General features: G+C 35.5%; 1 protein-coding gene across 1 annotated transcript in view; it reads left to right on the top strand.

Annotated features, from left to right (window-relative positions):
• SUGCT (succinyl-CoA:glutarate-CoA transferase) overlaps window positions 1–25,587 on the top strand; it is a gene marked incomplete at its 3' end in the record, with an annotated part of 101,257 nt that overhangs the window by 20,504 nt on the left and 55,166 nt on the right. The window contains exon 3 of the mRNA XM_009069499.1: window positions 4,306–4,401. Within this exon, the coding sequence (XP_009067747.1) occupies window positions 4,306–4,401 (96 nt within the window). The remainder of the gene's footprint in view (window positions 1–4,305; window positions 4,402–25,587) is intronic.

Below are 25,587 nucleotides of genomic sequence, written 5' to 3'. Positions count from 1 at the left end.
AAACACTTAAAACTAAAATCAGTCATTGAGTAAATACTAGCATAGGATCGGTGATTTTAAGAGACCCTTTTTAGTGTGCACCAAAAGTGCATTGTGGTCTTACGTTCGCATTTTTCTCATGTAAAGCTTTTTTTTTTCTGTATCACCAGAAGTATGGAAAAGGTGTAAGTGGAAGATTATTGGACTTTGCACTTCAGAAGGCAATGAAATTTTCTAGAATGATTTTTTTTCTACAAAATTATAAATTAAAATTTGTACTGTTAGTTCTGTATAGTGTAAAATAAATTATCTGTGCTGTTGTAAAATGTCCATGTCTCAAAGTTTCTAAAAGACAACATACATTCCTACTTTAAGAAAAAGTAACAAAGAGTGAGAAAAAAATAAATTAACTTGGCTAAGAGCCAAAGCCTTGTTAAGATATGTGGCAGGATAGCAGACATAAAATTGGAGGGACAAGAAAGTAAAGATTATAATTAAAAAGTTATTTTCTCCTCTTTGCAGTTACCTGTCTCCTTTTTTTATTCTTATTACACTTGTTGAAATTTCATGTAAATGATTGATTGACTCAGCGAACTCATTGTAATAAATTATGTTTGATGTGCTATCTTGAGAAAATCTTTTGAAATTCTGTTTTCTTTGTCTGCTGACCTTGTGGCTTTTAATATCTCGTTTCCCATCTGTCTGATTCCACCATAAGCTGGGCATAACTTTTCAGACTTTAATGCAGCTCCCTTTTTGTTCTGGTTTAAGTAAGTATGTAACACAAATACATGATTTGGCTGTCAACAGTAATATTAGAAAGGAATGTTGAAGTATGTGCTCCCTTTATTGATGTGAAATAAAGAAACGCTTATCTGTAGATATATGATAATACATATTTACAGTGCACAGATCTGTCTCTGCAAGGAAATGAGTACAGAGATGTCTGTATCATTGTATTACATCTGCTTTAATGTTACAAGTTCAAAGGTTACTTTTAAGGATTAGTTCTTAATTAAAGGAGAAAATAAATCGGTCTATAGGGTTTCAGGAAAGTGGTTTTAAATATGGATTTAAAAATACTTAGCTGAATATGTCATACAGATGTACCCAAAGTTCAGTTTGAGAAGTTGATTTTACTATAGGTATTCCACCTGTAAGAAGTGTCTCTAGCAGTGAGGTCCTGAGTCTTGAATTACAGGGGAATTTGGAGAAGAAGACTTACATTGTTAAAACCATATTTTTCTATGGGATACAATGTCTGTAGAAATATTCAGTTGGGATATCTTTTTTATGCTTATAGTTCAGCAGTTTGCTTGATAACTCTAAAGTATGTGTAGATAGATTCTATGTGTTCTTTATTAAGGACATAAAATGTATATGCTGAAAGGTTTTTTTAGATAGTGCCTTTTTAGTGGGAGTACGTCTTTGGAGACACCAGAGAGGATGAACTGAGCAAGGAAGAGAGGAAGGGGAAAAGCATGGCACCCCTGGGAATGTCTGTAACAGTTTCGTGGGACAGTAGAAATAGAATTGGGTTTTAAGTTTGCTGAACTCATCAGAGAGCTATTATGAATGGGGCAAAAGGCCACAGAATTCAATCAACTAAGTGTATTTATGCATAAAACATAAACCACTGTAATATTCACTTTGATACAGTCTATATAAGTTTATTTGTATAGTGATGATACTTTGACTACTGTTAATTCTTTTTGGTTGGCTAATTTGACTGTGAACAAGGTAGCCAACTCAGAGAAGGAAGTCAAGGAGGTCCAAAGCCTTTTTCCTTCATATTTGTTAAAAAAACCCAATAATAAGTAAACCAGATTTATAGGCTACATAGGAATATGCATTCAAGCAGGTAATCAGTAAATGACTAAATGGAATTATTCTTCATACTAGGTAGTAAGTTGAACTGAGACCTTGATACGGTCTAAGAAACTCTTAGTTCCAAAATTGCTGTCTTTGCCAAGTTTCTGACTTTCCTGGCATCTATTATTACTGAAACAATTCTTTGAGCAGAAGCTTTAGTGGTGCAATTCCAATATCTAGTGAGTATGATGTTTAATCCTTTTATAATTATTGTATTGTGAACAAGTGCTTTGGAGAAATCTGATGAGTATTTTTTCCACTATTGAAAAAATCACATTCATCTCATCAAGAAAACTGAAGCAACTAGCACCACTATTAAAAATATATATTTTTAAGGATCTTTTCTTGTGAAACTTCTTGGGAAGAGTTTTGTTTATGAAACTCATACCCCTATTTCTACAGCACAGAATATAAACAAACAAATGGAAAAAAATCTTGGTTCCGTTATATGCAATATGAATATTTTAGGATATCTGTTTCACTAGATTTTAATTCAGTATGCCCTTCCCAGGGTTAAATTTGGTATAGCATTTCCTTCCAGAAATGTGGAAAGTTAAGTTTGTGTATTACTGATGATACTCTTGTGTCTTTAGAAGTAAAAGCCTCTTATAATGGATGCATCTTACCTGTCTGTGAAACTTGTGTGGAATATGGCAGCTATGTAGTTTTGCATACAAATAGAGAAGAATATCTAATGATTAATATTTCTACATCATCGTTGCAGAGCCATTTGCTGTGCTATAAGTATCACTATGGAGTGTGGCACCAAATTGAAACATGACAGGAACGATGGGTCAAGGCTGTGTGTTATTAATAAATGACACACTCTTGTGACTCAGTAAACTGTCTCAGCAATCATGGTGTGTTTCATTTTATATTGCTGAGGAAAGCTGCAAACCAGAAGGATAAGTTCTTTCTACATACTTCCAGGTCCATTTCCTTAACTGCTGAGATTTACCTGGGGACCAAAGGACAGACTAGACATTGTTCAACATTTTAGCTGAATGAAGTGACATAGGGCTATAATAAGCTGCAGCTGAAATCCAGCTACAAAGTGGTTTCCAGCAGTATTCAGAAATAAGGCATTGTATTTGTAGTCAGTGTGTATGAATATAATTTTTGGCAGCAATTAAGCTCTTGCTGTATGTTTTCCTAGGTTTCTGCTGTACTAAATCACTGCATCCATGATTTACAGCTAAATATTTGCTTTAAATGTGAGAGTGACACATTTGTGTGCCTTTTCAGCATGTATGGAGAAAGAAGAAGAAAATGAAATGGCTTTTTTTTTTTCCTAAAAATTCTGACATAATTCATATATTAGAATATGAATGGTGGACTCTGAATTAATTGCTGCATGTTTTGTTGTAGATTAGACTGATTAGTAGGCACAAAATAATGTGAACAGTGATCATCATAGCAAATTTCTTCCATCTAGGGGATAAATATGGACAAAATAATATTTTGGGGAAAAAACCTCATGCCTATTGTTTAGGCAAGCACTTGCAATTGCTGGTACAACTAGTTAAGAGACTAAATCAAATATATTGTGTCTGGTGAATTAGTGATAACCTTGCATGCTAACTGTAATGCTTTATTGTGTTACTTGGCTTCAGATATAGTCACATACTATATTCTTTCAAAGAATTAAGAATAAAGTACCTGCCATTGGTTATAACGGGACTATTGATTTGCATGCCTTCCTGCATTGTAAATGTTCCCTTCTTTATCCTAAGATATAATCATGCTTACAATATTGATATTAAATCCCTCAAATTCTGGTTACTAAATTAGCATGCTGTATTTTTCCCAAAGTTAATATTTTTCCAGTTTTGTCTGACTAATAACTTGTTAAATTTGTCCTTATCTTCTAATGACAGATGATTTATCAAGGCCTACCACTTAATTAATATTACAGAACATGTGGGAAGCTGAAGAATTCAGAAGTATTTTCCATAGCTTGGACATGTAAAATGAGAAGCATAGGAGAAAACAGATAATCTTGTAACTGGGAAAATCCTATGTGATTTAAGCATGGGATTGAGGTTCAGGAAATGGTGAGTTCTATCCCGCAAATCCGTCATGCTTCCCACGAGACTTTGGACTAGACACTGAATTTTTCTTTGCTGCAGTTGACCATTCCACAAAATATTTAGGATAATACTGTCTTATCTCTTTAGGTAGTTTAATGCTGTATTTGTCTAGCATTACTAGCGTTATAGGGAACATATTCATTTTTTCAGTTTATTGACTTGTACTTAAACAAGCACTTCAGTGATATAGCTGTAGCATGAATTTTTTCATATTATAAAAGTGTGCATAATATATAATATCTAAAGGATACTTTTGGGACATAAATATATACTTATGTATCTAAAGCACATAGACAGAAATCTTAGAGAAGTTGTCAATGAAGTTTCAGCATTTCTGAATACTATACTTTTTCTTAATTTCCAGGTTGCATGTCTCACTCATGTAGCAGCTAATTACCTTAATTGCAAAATTGAAGCAAGACGCTGGGGTACTGCTCATGGGAGTATTGTTCCATATCAGGTAAGCAGAAAGCATTAGTGTTTTTTCTTTTTCTCTTGGAATTCATTATTTTGTGTATTATGATATTGAGAAATGACTTTTCCCATGACCTCCTGTAGTCTGTAATGTGTCTGTGTCTAGGTATGACAAGGTTCTGTTGTTCATTGTCATTTCTGCATTTTGCATATTTCTTCATCAGCACTAGATTAGTAACAGAACACTGAAAGAGATCAAAGGTGTTTGCTGAAACTGGATGACTTTAATGCTGGCATGATGACTTTGTTGGTTTTCACCTGACAGAGAAACCTTTTCTGTAAGAGTTACCTGACTTTCATACCAGTTATACACTGAAACTTTTCCCCTCTGAATTTCCATGAGTTTATCTTGTGAGTCTACAAGAATAGTATAAATGACCAAGATAATCTGGCAGCTCTACATATTTGTTGTTTTCTATTGATTTTGCTGCAAATCACTGCCTCAGTGAGACAACAGGTTGACAAAAGGAATTGTCCAGACCTCAGATCTCCGCAGCAGAATTCATACTCTGCTACATCTAGTGAAGGGTTGAAATTCCTTAAAATAGCATGACCTTCATCATAAAAACCAGCGCAGGAAAAAGAAAATCTCACTGCATGTTTTACCTTTCTTCTGGCCAGTATGGGAAGCTCCTCCAGTAAACAAAAATTGTTCTTTTCTAGCTGATCATTTTGTGTTCTTGTTGGAAATCATGCTAACTTCTGGAGACTTGGGCATATGTTTAATTAAAAAAATTGATTTTTTCTTCATTTTTATTTTTATTTCCCATCAAATAGTCATGCTTGCAGCTAGCTAGACAAAGCTTATATTTCTTAATTTCTGGTCAGCGTCCTTCAAGTGCTGAGAGGGACAGTTTGTAGTGTTTATCTGGGAGAACTGTGCCTAAATACTGCTGAGTTTCTCTACCATCTCCTTTCTTTAAGAGAAAGTGAGGGAAATTCAATGTATTGTCTTTCCAGTGGTGAAGATGGTAGAGGTCATAATTGAAAGATTTGCTGCTTGTGACTATATAAACTCTGAAGCAAAAATGTTTCATCATTATGTAGAACACTGTCACTAGCTAGTGTCACAGCCTGGCCTCCTCAGGTCTAAAAGCAAAATGAGTTTGTTTTGTAAGAACTGCATCTGCTTGATCTAGGAGTCATTTTCCAGTACTTACCACAGCATAATCAACTGTCTTGTTGCAAATTAACTACAACAGATTGCAAATTGTCTCAGGCCAGTGGGGAGATGTGGCTCTTTCTGCAAGAATGAGTTTGGTCCTGCAGTATTCATATTTTGGGTGTAGTGGAGCACAGCAGTGGTTGTGCTACTCTCTGAGTGGTCCTGTGTAGCAGTATGAACATGTTTTCTAGAACCAGCTCTGCATGACCCAATGTAACCAAGCATCCTTTACACCAGTACTTAGATTCTGCTGTGTTTCTGTGATGTAACCTTTGGGTGCGACGCTTTTTGAACTTTGGTATGTTGAAAGTGTAAAACAGATCTGAAATGCCTGAAGTTTGTATAAGCAAACCCCCAAACCTGACTAAACAAAACATTTTATCTTCACTATACTGCATTTGGCTGAATAACTGAAACTTGCATGTTTTTATGTCCTTTTTGCCTTTGTTTTTCCACAGTCAAAATGAAAAGCATACATTGAGTATCATCTGTTTCTTTTTTTTTTCCATAGACAGCTCTCTAGGTATACAAAAATTGAGGAGATTGTTTTAGCTGTCTTCTGGTTTAATCTAGATTAGTCAATATGTAAAGAAATATTTATATTTTTTTAAAATACCCTATCTAAAGTATGGATCCTGTGATTCTGTATACTGTTTCTGTAGCAGTTATTAGAAATATTGCCTCAATATTATAAGCAATTTCAATCTGAATTTTCTTTTTCATAAACTAGTAATTAGGGTGGATTTACTAAGGGTGGAGTTGTGTATGTGTGTTTTTGGCTTGTCTGTTAACGTTCCATCAGCTAGCATGGTTGTAATTCTGATTGTAACCATAAGCATATTATGGTTTCTAGTGGGTTTTTTCTTTTTCTTTACTAACATAAGCTATACTTAGATTGCAAAGCTCTTCATAAACTTAAGTTAACCCTTACTCTTGCTCTTGTACTACTTTTGTAGTTTATTCCATAGCTCATTTGTGATATAGTTTAGAACAGAACTCTGAAACCTGACTTTCATTCCTCATCCTAGTTATCGAATATACTGTCTTTTGCTTATTAAACAGTGTCTATCACTGTGCTAGTTTTTACAAATAATATCTTTTTTGTTTCAAGTTACTTTATGCCAGTGAACTGCAATTTGTTCAAATAATAAAAGTCACATTTCAGAAAATTGAATTCCTAGGTATTTCAGAACAAGTAGGTGGTAGCAAACTGTTGGGTTTTTTCTCATGTCCTTTATTTTGTTTTCCTTTGCTGTATTTTGAGTTTTTTCTTGTATTTAAAAACATAAAAACTGAGCATTAATGGGAAAATGGGTTTTCTCCTTCCTGAAACTAGTAAGATGTATAACACATTTGAAAATCTGTTTCTGGGCTGCTCTGAGATGTTAAGTTTGGTGTGCAAGGGCTTTCATACTCTTTTAAGATTTTTCAAATTTGCTTATACTGTTCTGACTTTGTGGCATGATCATCTGAAATGTCTGAGTTTTCAGTTCTATGTATTCATCACCAGAACCCAAAGGAAAGGATTTGAACTTCTTTTGAGTGTACAATATCTTCCTGGGGTCCTGTAAAGCTGTCTGTAAAGATTTGCCGTAGATTTTCAATGGAGGTCAACTTTGCAGTGTGCCACAAGGATGAAGTACTTTAGATTATAATCCATCAAAAGCAGAAATATTTTTTGAGTCCTGAAACCTTAATGAGAAATTGTCTACTTTGCTCTGATTAAACCGCAGATATGCTCAAAGTAGTTTGAATAGGTCACTCCTGTGATAGGGCATGTAATTGGATATCCCAATTTGCTTGGTTTCAAGTATTAACTTGTTAACACAAACCTTGAGTTCTGGGCTGTATCTTCTATGTAATTAGTGCAATTTTTTAAAACCAGTTTCTATAATGAGACACCTTGTTTAGCTACAGCTGCTCCATGATTATACAGAGGAAATCAGGGTTAAAAGCATCCGGTTTACATAACTGTGCTGAAAAGTAATGTTGTCTTACTGTCTTTCATTTGGGGTGATAAGGTCTTCCCTCATTCTAGTGGTTTCAGCAGTATAGGTATCTTTCCTGTACCATGCATGAGATTTAGGCATTCACATTTTTGTCTTTAAGTTGGCCCACTCAGAATGGATATTCATTCTCCTGAGAAAGTCTGTTGTAACCTGAATGTTTACAGGGTGTTTCCTGTGGCAGCTTGTTGCTCTGCCATCAGACACCCTGGGCAACTGGGCAGTACTCTCAGAGCCAGACTTTCAGTGAAAGATATAGGGCTGTTTCCTTTTGGGCCATAATGATGGAAGTCTATTTAAAAACTGAGAAACCAAACTCTTACAGATACCTAATGAATATGATACTATTTTTGTTCTAGATTTGGTCTTGAGACTCACAGGTTTTTCTCAGGTATACATCAGTATATTTCCAGAATGTGCAAAGGGCACAACCATTCTGCTCGGAAGCTAAAAATATGAGACAGGAACTGAATTTTTATTTTAGCCAGTTACCTTTTATGCTGACTGACCTATGCTTTGTCATAACTCATCAGACCCAGCATTAATGCGTTTTTGTATTAGAGCATCACTTAAATTCTTTAATCTCCTTTTCTTTTTTTTTCCAGTGTAGAGGACAGCAGAATAATGTCAATCATTTAGAAATTTCAAACTGCTTATGCCATGCAAGAATGGTGATGTGTAGTCATTTTCTTGTCTGTCTTTATGTGGTTTTATTGGCTTCTTCTGCACTTAATGCATCTTGAAATCAAAAGCAACAAAGAATAGAACTTAGATTATTTGCAAAGTTTTGTTTTGTGCATGAAACTCTCCTTAAATAAATCCAAAATGGAAGAAAATCTTTTTGCTCTGTACTAGCCCAGTCTAGGAGAAGATGGAACTTAAGAAATAAAATACAGGTCTTTTTTTTCAAAGTTTTAAATTCAGGCAGTACAAGATGACCCTTCTTACTCTGTGAACTTCATCTACATAATATTCACCTGGACTATTTAGACTGCCTTAGGGACCCATTGTCCTATATTGTTCTTCTGAGCAAGGAAGCATCAGTGGTATATCCCAAGGCATGCTCTCTCACACTGCATGGATTCAGTTTCTCAAGAACAGTTTGGTCATGATCAAGATAAATGTCTCTCCTCAAATGATGAATACACAATACTTTAATGGCCTTCAACTACTTACCTGCAGGTTTGTTTTCTAACAAACTGCTTCCTTTATGTCTTTATCTTACAAGGCACAAGAGAGAGTGAAGCCAGAAAGGCATGTGTCATCCTGGATTCTGTAAAACAATAAAACAAGAATATAATTTGCAGGACTTCTTTTTTTTTTCTTTCTTTCTTTTTGGACAAGTTTCTATTTGTAGATTTCCTTACTAGACTTCTCAGAAGTGTCTTACTGTGGTACAACTGGATTAACCACTGACTGCAGAAAGGCTTTGGTCTTTTTGTGAGTATAGAGGACTACAGTTGGCACTCTGCTTGGTAAGAAGTGCTCGAGCAGGGATTCTATTTCCTTGCCATTTTAGTCATAGAAAAAGTATAGTGATAATCTGTGTAGAAAGCTGCCCATTTATGAGCAATTAATTTAGTTATTCAAACCTGACAACATTATATTGATAATGTTCTGGAGCTCATCCTTCAAGTGAATTGTCAAGCCTCTCTACTGGGCAGAGCATCAATCTGGAAACCAAATCAGTAGGTTTGCCATGGGCAGTTTTAGATATGTGCTCAGTGTATAATGTGAGATGTAGTTATAAAATCATTCATATCTATCCTATCCTGTCACAGAGACAGCACTTTAAAGAAGCTGACCTGATGTGCACATAGAATAGACAGCTTCTACCTGTACACAGGAACTCTTCAGTTGGAAATGGAATGCATTTTTAATTGAAAATTTGATTATTTTTTTTATTTCCTGAAGGAAATCCTCGCACACCTTTTTACTTTAAACATATTTTTTAGTATGTCCTATGCTTTGAATTTGCAAAACAGGTATGGATAATCACAATTATTGTTAAGGAATGATAGCTGATAAATGAGGTTGTCTCAGTTTTGATCTCCTCCTGGAAAATATCGCAGACTATTCTTGTATATGTCCTTATATATGTGTTTGAACTTATATCTTTATTTACACTCATTTAAACTGAGTATACATGAAGATTATTAGTCAGTCACTTGTCTGTGGTCACATGAGGAGAACTCTAATTAAAATAGCATTAGAATACAGGTGCAGTGATGTTTGGTGTCATTTAGTGGACATGTTTGTCTTCTATGTATGCTGTTCATTATTCCCTCCACATTTGTCCATAAGGTAAGGGATCTAGTTTGTATGATTTGCATGTTTCATGGCTACTGAACATTACAGGTTTGTATATCCGTGTCAAATTGTAGTTCTCAGAGCAGGGAAACAGAGCCCTGATTATTACTCTTCAAATTATAGCTGGTTGGAAAGTGATAAAAGTAGGATCTGTGGGAATGTAAAGGAGAGATACTAACTGCAACTGGATCAGTGCTTGCTTCTAATCTGCTTACTGGATCCAAGGCAGAAGAATAAACCTTTTTCTTTTCTGAACATACATTTCATAATCATTGTATAACTAAGCCACTCAAAGGCTTAACCACGTTTAAACAGTCTGAAAGAGAACTCAGAAATCTGTGTGCAGCAGCATCGTTCAAAGGCTTCTGACATAATCATCCTGCACATACATATAAATAGGTGCTTGCAAATACAGTGTGAAGCTAGTAATAGTTTTGTTTGGAAAAAGTCGATTGTTATGGAACGATATGTCCACTAGATGTCATTCATGTAATCTAGTTTTTGTTGCAGCATTTATTCCTGAGGAGCTATGTAGGACGGTGGATATAAATTATCAGCATTATTAGCTGCTTTTATGTATGCAGTGCTTTTGACTTTATATATGTGTGGCATGTTACAAAATAATATTCTGATTGTCTCTGTGATGGGTTTGACATGCCAGTTAGTCTAGAACTCCTGTCTTTACATGTTTTTGCCTAAATCTATATTGTTGCATGAGTAGATCTGTTATGTAAGAGCACCTAGGTGAGCTGTGTGTAGTCTGTAACTGTTCTGCAAGGAGAGACATGAGTGTAGAGGTCAGGGCATTATGCCCCAAAGCAAAACCAAGGTATCATGCAATTAATAGAATTGCACTTAAAATGTGTTTTTTTTCTAAGCTCTTTATGCTTCAAAGGGCAATTCTTTAGAAAAGTGCATATCTAATTAGGAAAGCGAACTCAAATTTCATAAACTTGCAGAAGTAGATTTATATACTTACATAGCGAGAGAACTATGATTACAGTACTTTATTAATGTCTGAGGCATTTCAAATAGAATCACTAATCAAGGTTAAATGAAATATCCTGTGTGTGTACAAATCAAAGGTGTGTCTGACCATTCAGCCCAATGGTCTGGTAAGATCTGTACTGACTGATTTTACTAAAGAGTGCTTTCATCCCCCACATCCCTCCACCCATATTTGTAGTATGACATGTGTTAGTAACTGCTAGACAGCTTCTGGAAAGCCATATCCATACTCTCATTGAGGAGCAACTGCTGCAACAATGGCCTGGGCTGTTTCCCACTTTCAACTTGAAGCAGCTACAGTGAAACTGGAAGCTGGAGATCACGGCTTCCTCCAACCTCCCTTTCCCCTTCCATATGGAATAAAGTATTTCTCTGCCCTGTGTAGTCAGCCAGAGGGCAGGATGGGGAAGTGATAATCCTCTTGGAATGAGCACTTGCATGAAAAATGATAAATGCTACATTGCGTGGGGATTAACACTTTCTTATGAACTTGCTTTTAATGAAGTGATGCTTCTCTTTCAGTAATGTGAAGGTTCACTATACTTGTAGACATGATTAGGAACCTTTACCACTGTTCAGCCAAAAGGGAGCCATCTGCCACCAGAAACACAAGGCTATTCAAAGCTGTTTCACCCTGTTGCATATTGTCCTCAAGAATGTAAACCACTTTACTTTCACATAGCATATCCTTCCCTAAAAAGTGCTTGTTCTTCACATCTCATCATAACATTCTTCCTTCTCACATCATGAGAATTACATTTCTGCTCACATTTAATGCATCTGTTCGGGGTCTGCACTTTATGTCTGTGAAACTCCGTGAAAAAGGACTATCCAGAGCTAGTTTAATGAATGGAGTTGCCATATAAATGACATATATTCTCATTTCTTTGATGGGAGAGCTTATGGTATCCTCTGAGGATGTTCACAGAGTGGGTCAATCTGTGAGTGGAGTTTGTGAAGCTTGTTTGGTATCTCTAGATGTATTTGGTGTTAAGCCCTACTTAACAAAGATTTAGTGTAGAATCTCATTGCTGCTTTGCAGGATGGCATTCTTTTCACAGTGAGCTGACATGTCATGCAAATTTGGTCATAAGTTAGTTTCCAAGCACTGATGTTTGCTAATAAATTTGGCATTGGCTGTATTGTTTCCTCTAAAAATATTGTATTACTGCTACAATAAGGTTAGCTCCATTGGAGTAACAACTGTGGTACTCCAGTACACCGGTGGCTTCTGGGAATTTAATGGGAAGGGTAGCAAGAGAGCTTCTGTTCTGTTTTCAAAAGTGACTTATGTACTTAAGAAGTCTCAGGCCTGTTGTCTTCCACAAGTATTGGAGTTTTAAATGCTAAATCGACTTAATGAAAATAAGTTTTAAATATGCAGTGCTTTTTCATGTTGTTTCTCATGCTCTTTGCTACATTTGGGTTTAATGTTGCATGATGCTAAAACAGGTATTTTTACTAATACTCTCGCTAACAAAATTTGATGGTAAAAAGACTGAAAAGTTGTAATTAAGGCTTTGTCTATTATTAAACCTTTATTATTACCAAGGTTGTTTTGATTTCTTTACTTTATAATAAGTAGGAATTTTGCTGCAAGACTTGAAGTGAGTTGTATTGAGAGGGATAAGGGTGAAGGTGAGAGATAAATTTTTAATAGTATTTCTGTTTTGACAAAACCATACTTCCTGGCCATCACCTAAAACACACAGTACTTGATTACTGGAATTTGCTCTTCTAATATGAATTAAGCTAGAGAAATTGATCTTACCCCTGTATCCTCAAGGGAATCTCAAGCAGTTTGATCCAGTCTGCATGCCTCACCTTTGTTCACTTATATATGGGATACTTCTGACATGTTTTTTCCAATTTCTTTTCACCAGAAGTTTTGCAATACTTGCTACAGTCTTGTTTAGGTAGGTTTCCATGCCCACTGAGATGAGTAAGAGAAATAATTCCATTTCCAATACTATAGAAACTGGATTTAGAGAAAGGTTTTTGGCTATATGGTTAATGAAGCATTATGACAGTTGATACCTGTGTATAGCAGGTCTTTACATACATAAATTATATGTAGAGCTCATCTACAGTGTTCTCATTGCTGGACTGTGTGAAGCCAGCTCAGTCGTGTTTCACCCAAAGTTATATTTTTTTTTACATTTTGTGTTTTTTTGTTCTTATCTCTGACATGATTTCCACTTTGATCACCTCTTCAAGAGGTGTATCCAGATTTGGCAAGTGTCTTATGAGTTCTTCATGTTTCTGAGAAAATGAATAGCTTCACATGCTTTTAACACACCTGAGAATAACTTGCTTTACTCTTTTAACAGCATCGCATTGCTGTATCTCCTCCTCAGGTGTTCATTTTCCAGGGTAGGAGAACAGCTTAAAGCTCTACACCTAAACTTTGCTGATTACTTACCAGCCACAGCTTCCATTTGATTTACTATTAAAAGGCTCTTGGGCTTCCTTTTCCTATATTCCATGATTTTTTGCTTTGTTTCACCATGGATCATTTTACACAATAGTTTTATTGATGACTCTGAATCCAGTGAAACCTGCAGAGGTGTGGTCACTCTGCTGGAGTGATATGAAGTAGCAGCAGCCAAAGCAACAGACTGTGATCTTGGTTTATGTCAGCTACAGCAAGTTTAGGGTACTCAAATTTCGAATGAGGATGTCCATGTGTGGGTTTGATGAACTTTTCAAATTTAAGCTTGTTAGTTTTACATCATTAGTCATCTTTCTCTTCCTGTGTGTTATTAGTTAGATGAAGCCTGAGATTCCAGAAAGTAAGGATATGGAAGACCCCACTTGTATTTCATATTTTATGTTCTACAAAGCTACCACTGTAAAGAGTAGATGTTAAATTATCTCAGTGGAAAGGCTATTCTTCGCTAGACAAAAATAAAAAGCAGACACAAGGTTATCTTTTAATTTGCTGTGTAACTTATATGCAGTCAGTTAATATTAGTTGTGCTTCTGCATTGGAACAATCCATTGTCGTGTGGAATGACCATAATAATAAACAAATAGGAAGCTGATGTGACTTCAGGTGGAGAAGCATTAATTGAATCTATATAACCGTTGAATCCTAACATAAAGACAGGGAATATAAAATGGTATAAATACCAATGTTAGTCTGTATGATAATGTGTCTTCTAATCAGAGACAACTTTTTAACCTTGTCAAATTTATCCTTGGCATATATGGTTATGACCGTGACTTTAGAGTTTTGACCATAAATAATAATGCAACAAAGCCTTTTGTATTACACACAAGTTATTGACTTAGCTCATTGGGGCAGAGACTGCATTTTAATTTAGCTTGAGGCTTAGAACAATGGATCCCAAGACTTATTTTAGTGCTTCCACAAAACCACAAATAATTTCTTCCTCTTTTGGGTACAAGCTTACAGTATTTTGTTTTATTTCAGGATTTTAAATATGGGAGTCAATGTTTTGAATAATTCCATGATTTCAATTGATTTTCCTGATGTTACCCATTTTTACATACCCAGTTGGCATTCACCAATTTGTCAAAGTTGGAGGATAAATGAGAAGTAAAAATGCCCATCATGTGACTGTTGGAATAATGAAAGAATCTGAGATTTGTTTAAGAGCTATATTGTCTACTGGTGTATTTAATCCATGAATGAGGAGGAAGGCCTTGGGCAGGAATAGAGTTCCATGTGTTAAGAGTCTGATCAGGTAGCTCATTTAAGAGAATGTTATTAATGATACCTCTTAGCACTCATGCATAATTATGCTGTCTTTCTACTGTTACCTTTTCAAACTCCTCAGAGATTCTTAAGCAATGTATTTCCTGCAATTTATCAGTTTTTAGTAATAATGAGGAGGAGAAAACAGTTAAATAGTTTCTTTACTCAAGTACCGGGTGCTGAAAGCAACTGAAAATGCCACTGATTTTTACAGTGGCTTCCTGTGCACCTTGTGTGAGCTTCTTCAAACATTCATCATATAAGCCTCTGTCAGATTAGAAGAAGATAATATAAATGATTTGTGATCAAGAGGTTGGACTGAAACTCAGAAATTCTATATTTGCTTGCAAAATAGCTACATTATTTCTACTTTGGGTACTTGTTGCAACCTCATTTAATGTGATGCTGCTTTTTGGTTGAGTGCTCCCAATCCGTTTTTAATATAAGGTAGAGCAGTTTCTTGAAATCACCAGTTCCAAATTGCAGCAAGTAGAGTGGAGTACTTCCAGAATTTCTACTGCTGTGCTTTCTATCATGCTTCTACCTGTACTTTGAGATTTGACTCCTGCTGTTGTGATTTGAGTAGGTCATTTCTGTGTGCCCCTCCTTCTACTTTTCCCTGTTTGGTCTGTATTTAAATTGCAAGCTGTTCATAAGCCGTTCAAAAGAGATTATTACTGTCTTGCAGGGTATGACTGCATGGCATTGAACAGTGTAATGTAGAAGTATGTGAGCTAGTTTCAATGCTTCAAGCAGGGAAGAACCATAGAAAAACAGTCTTGGATGGGACTATCCCTTCTCCCTGTAAGATCATCTTTAACCATATTGCTTTTTGAAGATATTTGCCTGACTTGTTCTGGGACTCCACACCCCCCCAAGCAGTTAATTTTAGTGCTTCACTATTCATTATCTCTGTGGCACATAAAGCAATAAGGTAGGAGGAACCAGATCACACGAAGAAAAGCTTTCTGATAGAGAAGCCAGATTCTTTTTTTCTTTTCTGTAGTCTTTTATGATCTTATGGACTGGTATATCTCAGACTTCTCTAAGCTAAACATTCCCAGTTTGCTTAGTCTGTTCCCTGAGATCACACATTGTAGAACTTACTGTTATTTTCTGTACTTGCTTTTTGGAACCCATTGTTTCTGTGGCATTCAGAACTACATGCAGTGCATTAATCCATCTTCAGTTTTATCATCTTGAAGTACAACAGAAAGAATATTTTGTGAATCTTGTGGGTTCTGCTGATCATCTAAAATGCCACTTTAATACTACCTTGCTGTTGCAAAGGAGCCTTTGTTTAATTCATGTTCAGTTTGTAAAACATGTAAATCTTGGATCCTTTTTTCTTATATGTGAATTATTCATGTCAGTGAATTACTCACGCCTAATTGTAGAATGTACCAGTTGATTCACCTTGTTGAATTTTACTGTATTTCAGATTTCATCTCCCTGTTAGTTGCAAACATTTTTAGTTCCATCTAGTCTGTCCAGTTCTTGCAGTTCCTTCTAGTTCTGTGGCATCTTCAAGTTTGATGTGCACCCTTTCCTCTCTCAGTATCTGGGTTTTTAATGAGAATATTGAAATGATCCATAACAGTTGATGTTTTGGTTTTCTTTGTGCTGAAAAATAGTTCTTAACTTCTTTGGGTGATATCCAACCAGTGGGTAATCTATTTTCTGATATGGCCTTACTTAAATTGTGCTGCCCTTCCCTGAGTCTGGTGTGCAAAGACAGATACCTAAGTCCGTGTATTTGTACTTTGCAAGCCAATATGGGCTGCTACCCTTTCTCTGGTTGTCTGAGGGGAGAGTGTGGTGGTGAGGGGAGGGCAATATGTGTGTGTGTCCTTCTGGGAGGTATGTGCTGACATACAATTTGCTTGATTATTTAAATCAGTCACTGTGTTTGCACTTTTCTAATCTCTAGTGTCTTACTTCGGTTCCCAAGCTGCTCGTGTGCAGTTTCCTCACACTGTTCTGCAAAGATTCTAAAAGAAATCTTAGCAGATCATGGCACTTGAAAGCATTATGTTTTCAGAAGTATACTCTCAACACACCTTTTTTATAATCTAGCCTAAGTTTCATTGTATACTGTCATGTTGGTGTGCTACTGTATTTTTGCTGATGAATTCACGGAGTTTAGTGTATAATAGAGTCAGTAGGTATTGTTTTTAAAGCAAATAACAAGCAGTTAAAATAGTAACACAGTGGTTACTGTAAACAGTAGGCAGATGGGTGGCTCTTGGAGATTGTGAATGTTCATAGGAATCAAGAGGGTCATAACAGTTTCAGATGGCATTATTACTGTGCTGAGCATCTTCAGAAGAATTAATAATCTAAATCCAATTTAATCCTTTAAAAGTGAAATCTGAGTATGACTTCAAGAACATGTAAGATCTGTTGATTTACTTCTGTGTTAGGGTTCATGAATTTCACCTAGAAACAGAAGTTCAAAGAATTCCTTCTTGAGAAATGTGCCACTTCGATGTTTTATGTAAAATAGTAATCCATAATATGATGACTTTATGCAAGGAAACACTAGATAGACAGCAAGTTTACTAAGAAATAAAACTTTGTGAAAATGATGTTCCAAGATTTAAATATTGACAGATGTACTGATTATCTCCTCGTCTAGCATTAAATTAGTGTACCAGATCCTGAAAATTATGAATGGCATATTAATAATGACATTCATAAAGAAATTATGTGTTCTGTGTTCATTTACTAGTCTTCTGATTCCACTCCTCCTGTTTTTTCCCCCTATATTATGAGTTCCAAAAATTACTTTGATGGGAAAAGAAGGAAAACAGCTGACTCCTTCACATAATAGCCCAAGTTGACTTGGCAGCATGCTAGACTTTGTCTGCCCACCATTTTAATAAAAACTTACTCAGTTATTTGTTTTTGCATCTTTGATTTCAGTTCTTTGAGGGAATCAAGACCCTGGTCTTGATTTAACGAAACTTTACTGTCCATTATTTTTTTGGTGATGTATATCAGATTCACCAGACTCATCAGTAATGGATCAACTCATCAGGACTTGGAAGGGAAGAGAGCCTTTCCCTGAAGCTCCAAAAATTCTGAAAAAGTAAAATACTGATAGTTTTTGTTCTATAGTATCTCAAGTAGTAAGCCAGCCATACGAGTTTTGGGAGATCTGAGTAATTTTGAGTATGGGGCTTGGCATAATGTAATCATTCACTGTACGATCTGCTGTAATTTCAGCAAGAGATATCTCTACCCCGAAACCTTTTCTGATAACACTGCTTGCAAGCTCAGAACTCATGTCTTTTAGTGGATAAGCAGACTTTTAACATGTCTGAAAGGCCATTAGAGACAAACCTTGTATCCACTATATTTAAAATGCTATTTGAATTCATTGTAGTTGTTGTTCTGATGTTGCACTCCAAGAATGTCTTAAAACATATATGTAAAAGAGTTGTAATGAGAATTAGAAATACCGCAGACTGAATGTCTCCGGAACCATTATGAAAGTGGCTGCAGTGGAACTGGCAACAGTTGGTGATTGAGTAATTGTTTGATGGCAATTTCAGCTCAGGCAGGGAAGATGCTGTGTTTGCCACATGTGAATTAATATAGTGCTGCTTTTTACTCCTGAGGGATTAGCACAATATTTTTTAAAAGAATGTTTGAAGTAGAAAAGACTAGGAGAGTAGATGAACCCATATTGCAGACAGCTGCTTTTTTTGAGCTGATGAGCTAAGTATCTGCTATAGCTGGGAAGGATCAAATTGGAAATTAAAACACTGCCAATGCACATGATGGGACTTTTGAAATACCAGGTAAGAGCTATGACCTTCAAACATGTAACCAGAAAAAGGATAAGAGGCAAGAATATCTGCATGCCATTTGGACTAGGCTTTCCCCCTCAACAGCAATTTGTGTTGTAACAACTATTTTCAATGTAATCCTGTGTGCATACTTTATGATATCAGCCACCAATAGAAAATAAAATTGGGAAAATGTGTTAAAAGGGATGCTGGAAGTGATAATTTGAGTTCTAGAAGTTAAGAATTTATTTTTCATAATTCTAGTTCTCCTTTTTATTTTTCCCTAATAGATATACTAAAAGTAAGAATAAACTCAGACTATACTTTTTTTCTTTAATTTTGTAACATCCATGAGAATACTAAAAGTAAGAATAAACTCAGACTGTACCTTTTTTCTTTAACTTTGTAACATCCATGAGGCCAGTGTTTGATACTGACTTACAGAACATATCTTGCTGCAAGTGCAAGTTAAGTATTAAAAACTAGTGAATTGATTGTAAAAGCCTCTTTTAGTATGCAGAAAATTGTTCAGGCATCTACATATAGCTAGAATTTTATCAACTGTCATTATACTGCATTGAGCTGTATCACATTACATCACATGTAAGTAGTAAGGGAAACAGTCTGAGGCCAATATTGCCATTTCAGATTAATCTGTCAATAAAATTAAGAACACCAAATTTGTAAAAAGAGAAGGAATATATGGCCTGCATCATCATACACAGTTCTCTTGTGAATCAAGCGTGTGGAGAAGCAACCATACAAATTTGCCAAGGTAGGATGTAGCTTGTACACATTGAGGCTACAGTGATCAGAAAAAGAAATTGGCATATTGTGTACCTAGAATCTATTGTTTGACATCCAGTGCCTGCTCCTGTATAATTTACTTGCCTCTTTTGGTCACCTGACTGAAGACATTATGTGAGCCACAGGGTAAGCCAGGAAATTCAGCTCTTGGCTTTCCAAGTCCACAGCTCAGTTGTTTCCCCTTCCCCCTCCCTCTTTCTTCACAGCTGGTCAGCACATGGACTGTAATTGTTTAGGCCAGGTAGGGCAGATAAGGAAAGATACATATGGAGCACATGCAAATCTGCACTAAATTTTTGGAATGTAGAAACAGGGTGAAGTTAATGTAAAGCAAGATTTCTTTTATGTTTAAAGTTTCTAAAACTAATAAAAAAGAGAGACAACAAATTCACTTTATAGCCTTTCCTTTTCTCTACTACTACTAACTGAGAGGGTTTGGGATTTTGCCAAAATATTACACATTGCTCAAGAAGATTACAAAGAAATCCAAGACATGCACTAGAGAGCTATTAAATTTAACATTTCTAAAAGATATTTTCAACAGCTAAATACTTGTTAGAGCATTGTTTTCCTCAACTTTCAAATGTGGCCACAACTCAGTCACAGATAAGAATTTCCAGCTTTTTAATTGATATATAAATTGAGTTTAAAACCAAATCCACTACATTTCCTGTGGTAAAGGAAACAGAGACTCTTCAGTTTGGTTTGTCCCTAATTTGAAAATCATGTTCTCAGGAAATCCTGCATAATTATTTTATGTAAACAGGAAAAGTAATTATTTGCTTGGGGCTCTGTTTGTGTGGACATGGGGGTGAGCAGAAATAATGTAGATTCTGGAACTCCATGTGTTAATGAAAATATTTCAGAATAAAGAAAAATATGTTCCAAATAAGGTGGCTTTCTGTCTGGTCTTGGTTGCCTAGTAGGAGGTGTTTTAAAATGCTTTAATTTTTCCCTTTATTGGTTCTTAGTGTTTCTCTGAATATCAGGAATGAGGGCAATTAATAACAAGAAGATGACAAATGTATAGTGAGGATATCTTTTTATTTCTCTTCAGGTATTCTTGCTTTGACTGCAAAGTTACTTTTCGTCATCTGGAAATGAATGAATTGTAAAAAACTATTGTAAAAATGCTGCAGGATTTCAACCTTCACATCCTTCACTGCTCCCACCCCCTCAAAGCCCTAAATTTACTTTTGCCATTTGTAACAGTTCAGTTAAGGGTTGAACTTCCCCTCCTGCTTCTTGTGAGCTTTTCTGATTTCACTTACTGTTTGAACAAGATATATTGGACTTTGTTTTCTCTAGAGTTCATATGAACTCTACACTTCACACAATTGATTTTGTTTCTAGTTGGAAAATAGTGTTACACATTTTGAGTATAAATTGTGCAGTAAGTAGGCTGGGTTTTTTTATGTGGGTGGAAACAATCTGTAGAGTTATTGCAGAAGTTGAACACTGTTTAGTTATAAAACTTTTGAAATAAAAAGCCAGAGATTTTTAAGGAACTATTTGTGGATTATTTTTTTTAAACCAGGATGTGATTCAAGCTATTAGTTAACAAGAGGACTCAACAACCTCACCAAATGCAGAGAAGATTTAAGTATGGGAGCAGGTGCATGCTTACTTTATTTGGATTTGTTTTGTGGCATTTTCTGAAATGTTTAAAGTTCAGTGTATAACTCGAACAAACTTTGGTCATGAACAGTCATAGCTTCAGGGGAAAATTGGAAGCAATGATTGTTTTAGCAGGAATTTTAATGCTAAAGTTGGTCAGAGAACATAGTTTAAAGTGGAAAATCAGGTTAGTTTCCTCTTTTGTTTTCTCAAGGGTAAACTCTTGAGTTAATGTAGTAACAATGAAATGATAGGTATTTCTTTGCAGGCTTTCTAATCCAGTGGAACAAACAGATTTATTCAGTAATCATTCTGAAAGGTATTTTAAGAATGTTAACCCAAAATGGCAATTATTTAGTGCCTGTATGTTGCAGTGAGAAATACTTTATGTGTTACATAGATACGTGTTGCAGGACTTGCAGTGGAAGAGTATTCTCAGGAGCATTTAACATGATTTGAAATGTCTGCTTGATGAAGTCATACTTGTGTTAGATTAATAACAAACATATTTACCTCTGCTAGGTAATCTTGGAAGGGTAAACAGGTTAAGCTACTACAGAATAGTTCCCACACATGTCTTCCCCCTCCCCCTCCATTGTATTCATTACATATGTACAGAAAACTTTGATTGCATGTTCCCATTTCTCCCTTGTGATCCAGGAATGGGGCTTAAATTCTGAGACACCAATTTGAAGGAAGTAGTAGTCATTCCTTCTCATATATAAGGACAGATTAACCTTTTTCCTCCTTCATATAAATTTTTAAATGCTCCATACTCTGATTCTTTTGTTTTTTGGTAGCGATTTCTATTCTTTTTAAAGTCAATAGTTATTTTGGTGCATAAGTTTGGTGGGAGCAGGGTGCCTAGTTTATATACAAATATGAATTTTATTCAGAACCCTTGGATATAATTCCAAAAATGGAACTAATTATCTTCTGGATATATTTTACATGTTTTTAATCCTTCTGGGCAAATTTGACCTATAACCCATGTTGTCTTTATATAAGGAAATGTTAAGACTTACAGGGAGAAAAGTAAAAAGCATGTGTCAATAATTTGTTATGAAGAGTTGAAAAGCCTTTACAATTATTTTAATAAAAACTGTCAGATGAGGGAAGAAATTTGTAGGCTGGCATTGCCATGTGTGTTTGTAGTTTGCAGGTTTGACTCTAGCATAGGTATTACTTAAGGATGTTTTCCAGAAAATAAGGGACCAGAATTCCTCAAACTCAAGGTTTTTCTGTTTATTGTTTTTGTTTATTATTTGAGGGCATTTTTAACAACTTTCCTCTGCAGTCTTTTATCACTGACAGTGTTTCTCTACCAGCAAAATCTGTTTTTGGCAAATTCTTGAATACTGACTTTTTAGATGGGGTAACAAACCATGTTTGCTTCTCACCTTTTGGCCACTGATAATTGTGTCTTTCTTATTTAAGCTGTAGCAATAGAACAGTAGCTGTTTTCTGACTTAGACTTAGCTTGGGCAGGAAGACTGTCAGTTGTGGTGCTATAAATTGTTTAGAGTTGCTGTGTTTTTAATAGTATGTTTATAAAGGTCTTAATAGATCTAAGGAACATACTTTACAAGGATTTTATTCTGTTTATAAATAGGGACGTTTCTTTTTCTATATTCCTTCCTCTTCCCTTCTATTTCTAATCCTATATTTTAGGAACCACTAAAAAATAACGACTTTTAGCGGTTATTGCCAAGTATGTGGTTTTTTCCAAACAAGGGGAAGACGATAGTTAATGAAAAGTGACAGTTCAATCCAGCTCTCAAAATTTGATGTAAATCTTCCCTTGGACTTTGCAGGGTCCTGCAGCAAGACCAGGACTGTAATTTTTGCAAGAACTGCAGAGCTTCCTATCTTGGAAAACTCTCCTGAAGTGAAACTTCTCTTTGTATTCAATCCATTCACCATCATGCTCTTTCAATTTATGACTCTAACCAATAAATTCAGTATCAACTACTTGAAGTAGAAAGTCTTCTATGTCCTTTCCAAGATTTATACTTCATACTTCAGCAGATTTTTATATAGATGAATGGAAGAGAAACCAAACCCTCACATTTATTTGCCATTTATAATGTAATTTTCTTTATTTTATCTATTTTGATGAACTCTTTACATAGAACTATGGGTGGAAAAACACACTTGAAAGAAAAAAGTTAGATAAAATTAATTTCGGCAGTGATAAAAGAGTTATGGTATCATATTTTCTTTGTCAAAACTCTGACTTTTTACTTGCAGCAAAATTGGCAGAAACAACTGCAGGCAATTACGGGCTTCAGTTCATCAAGATACTTAAGCATATGTCTAACTTTAATTGAGTGGATAGTCATTTGACTTGGGGGGTTTATCCGTGTTCCTAAAGTTAGACATATGCTTAAGTAACTTAGCGAATCAAGGCAATAGTGACTTTATAGAATGGTGGAAATGGAACAAGCAACAGTAACCTGTGCTGTAGGTGTTCTTTGATTGCTCTGGTTGTTAAACAATAGTTCTTAGTGGGTGTATTTTCTGTTCCTTAATAAAATATCCAGGTTTCGTAACAACAGTTTTGTGTTCATTTTCTATGAACAGTACTCACACTATACCCAAAAAGCAAACAATCTCTTAAAAAAAAAAAGTGACTTGAACCTGTGGAGGGCTGTTATGACTGCTCTCAGGTAGGTTAAATATATTTAATAAATCACTGTTTTATTTTACAGGACGGCAGCCCAGGGGCAAGAGTACTGTGCATTTCCTGCCAACTGTTGTTTGTTAAATTTGCTAATTTGATTTACAGGCATGTTATGTACCATGACCAGTTTGCATCAAGAGACATACGGATTTTTCAACCAAAGAGTTTTCTTAGCTCTGCATACTTGTAAGAGATTTTGTGTTTTAAGGATGCATTGCATTAAACAATTCTGCCTCAGGTTCTCCTTCAAGCATTCTGTGAGAAGTCTTAACAATCAGTGCAGTTCAGGTTTGTTTTGGACATGCAGTGTGCTGATATTCGGAAGAGTAAGTGTTGACCTGAAAGAAGCACAAGAACATGCATTAGAGAGTAGCTAAGAATTGCCAGCTCTGATTAACTAAGGTTTAAAAGTAGAACATCATTTTAGGCAAGGGTTTGCAGTAGGGAAGTTTATGTGGCTTGAAAACATAGGCTTTCATCCTGATGTGCAAGAAGGATGTAATTTTGTTCACTCAACTTAGTCGATCTGAAAATCAAGGAACTGATTAAGGCAAAAACTAAATTTAACTGCTGACATAATCACTGATACCACACTGCTTAAGCAGAAGCACCTTTTGCCCTGCAAAGAGAACTATGTGCTCCTTTGTCTAGTCAAAATAGAGGTATTTTTCTAGCGTTCCTCAGATTAGCCCTTTTACTTTCAAATTTGATTTATTCTTCTCTTTCTTCTCGCAGTACATTCTTACTTTTTCTTCAATAAAATTGCAATCCAATATCTGGTATTGCTGCTGTGTACCAGAAGTAATACTGTAGCTTACATTTTTGGTGCTTAAGGAACTGAATTACAGATTAGCGCTTGGAAACTTAATTTTTATTATGGGATTCTAGCATCTGGACTTATAAGTGAGTTCCTTTTATCCTCTGTTAATATTAAGTGTATGGTTTCTTTTATCATTATGGATAAGTTTTAAAGTAGGAAATTGTATTGCTGTGATTTGCTAGTTTCTATGGCATCCTGCAAAAGTCTGGGTATTTATAAAAACCAGGAAAACAGAAATGATGATTCATGCTTTTGAGATCTTGTAGTAGCATCAATTAAAGCTACATAGAGCAGACTTGGGGAAACAATGAAGATTGGCTATGTGAAAGGGATTTTTTGTCATTCTGAAGAACACAAATGGAAAGCAAGAAACATCTCTAAGTGGAAATAAGTATATCCAGTTTGTCACATGACCTTGGATGAGCTCATTAAACTGAAGAATTTGGCGCTTTCATTTCTGTTTATTGGATAATGGGAACATATAACTGGGTTAATGAAGGGAGCGTGACTCAGGTGATGGGAAAGAGCAAATGGATAGAAAAGGAATGAGGTTTATATATCTGATGCAGATAAAGTATGTATGATAACTCTTACTGCATTGGTTCTTCTCACTTATGATATCTTGCCATCATTGCCAAAAGAAATAACTGGACAGAATGCTATGGAGGTGCATAAAGGACATAAAAATAAGTAGCTGTTGGTTTTTTTTTTTGGTTAGAAATAGAAGCAAGCAAAAGAAATAATTTTATTGGTTGCAACAGATTTAGTATTTATACTCTTTTAGGTATGGCCGAAATGTTTTCTCTGAAACCTCTGCATAACTAGGACAAGTTGAAGTAGCTGCTTAAGTTGGAATTTTTTTCTTATCCTGTTGACATACCGTGACATGCCTATTGAATCTTGAAGCATGTATGTGATTATAAAATGCATCTAAAGCTGCTGCTTGCATGTATGAATGAGACTTTAAAATCCAGGAAAATGTCTTTTTCCCTTGCCCTACCTTATCTAATACTTCGGTTTCAGATGAAACACTGCTATCTCTTTGCTTTTGAAGTTCTTTTGAGCCAAATTTAGTAGAGTGACAGTTATGTATTATATACTGTTATATACTCTTGCACCACTCATTTAATATTTCGAGGGATACACTGCAAGACTGACACTGCCTTATTAAAGGAAAGAACTGGGAAATGAGGTCTGCAAGTTGCCCTTTGAAGGGTACTTGTAAAACCATACTGTTGATT

Source organism: Acanthisitta chloris, unplaced genomic scaffold (assembly GCF_000695815.1).
Source record: "Acanthisitta chloris isolate BGI_N310 unplaced genomic scaffold, ASM69581v1 scaffold2872, whole genome shotgun sequence".
Lineage (NCBI taxonomy): Eukaryota > Metazoa > Chordata > Aves > Passeriformes > Acanthisittidae > Acanthisitta > Acanthisitta chloris.
This window is presented reverse-complemented; position numbering and strand designations above follow the sequence as displayed.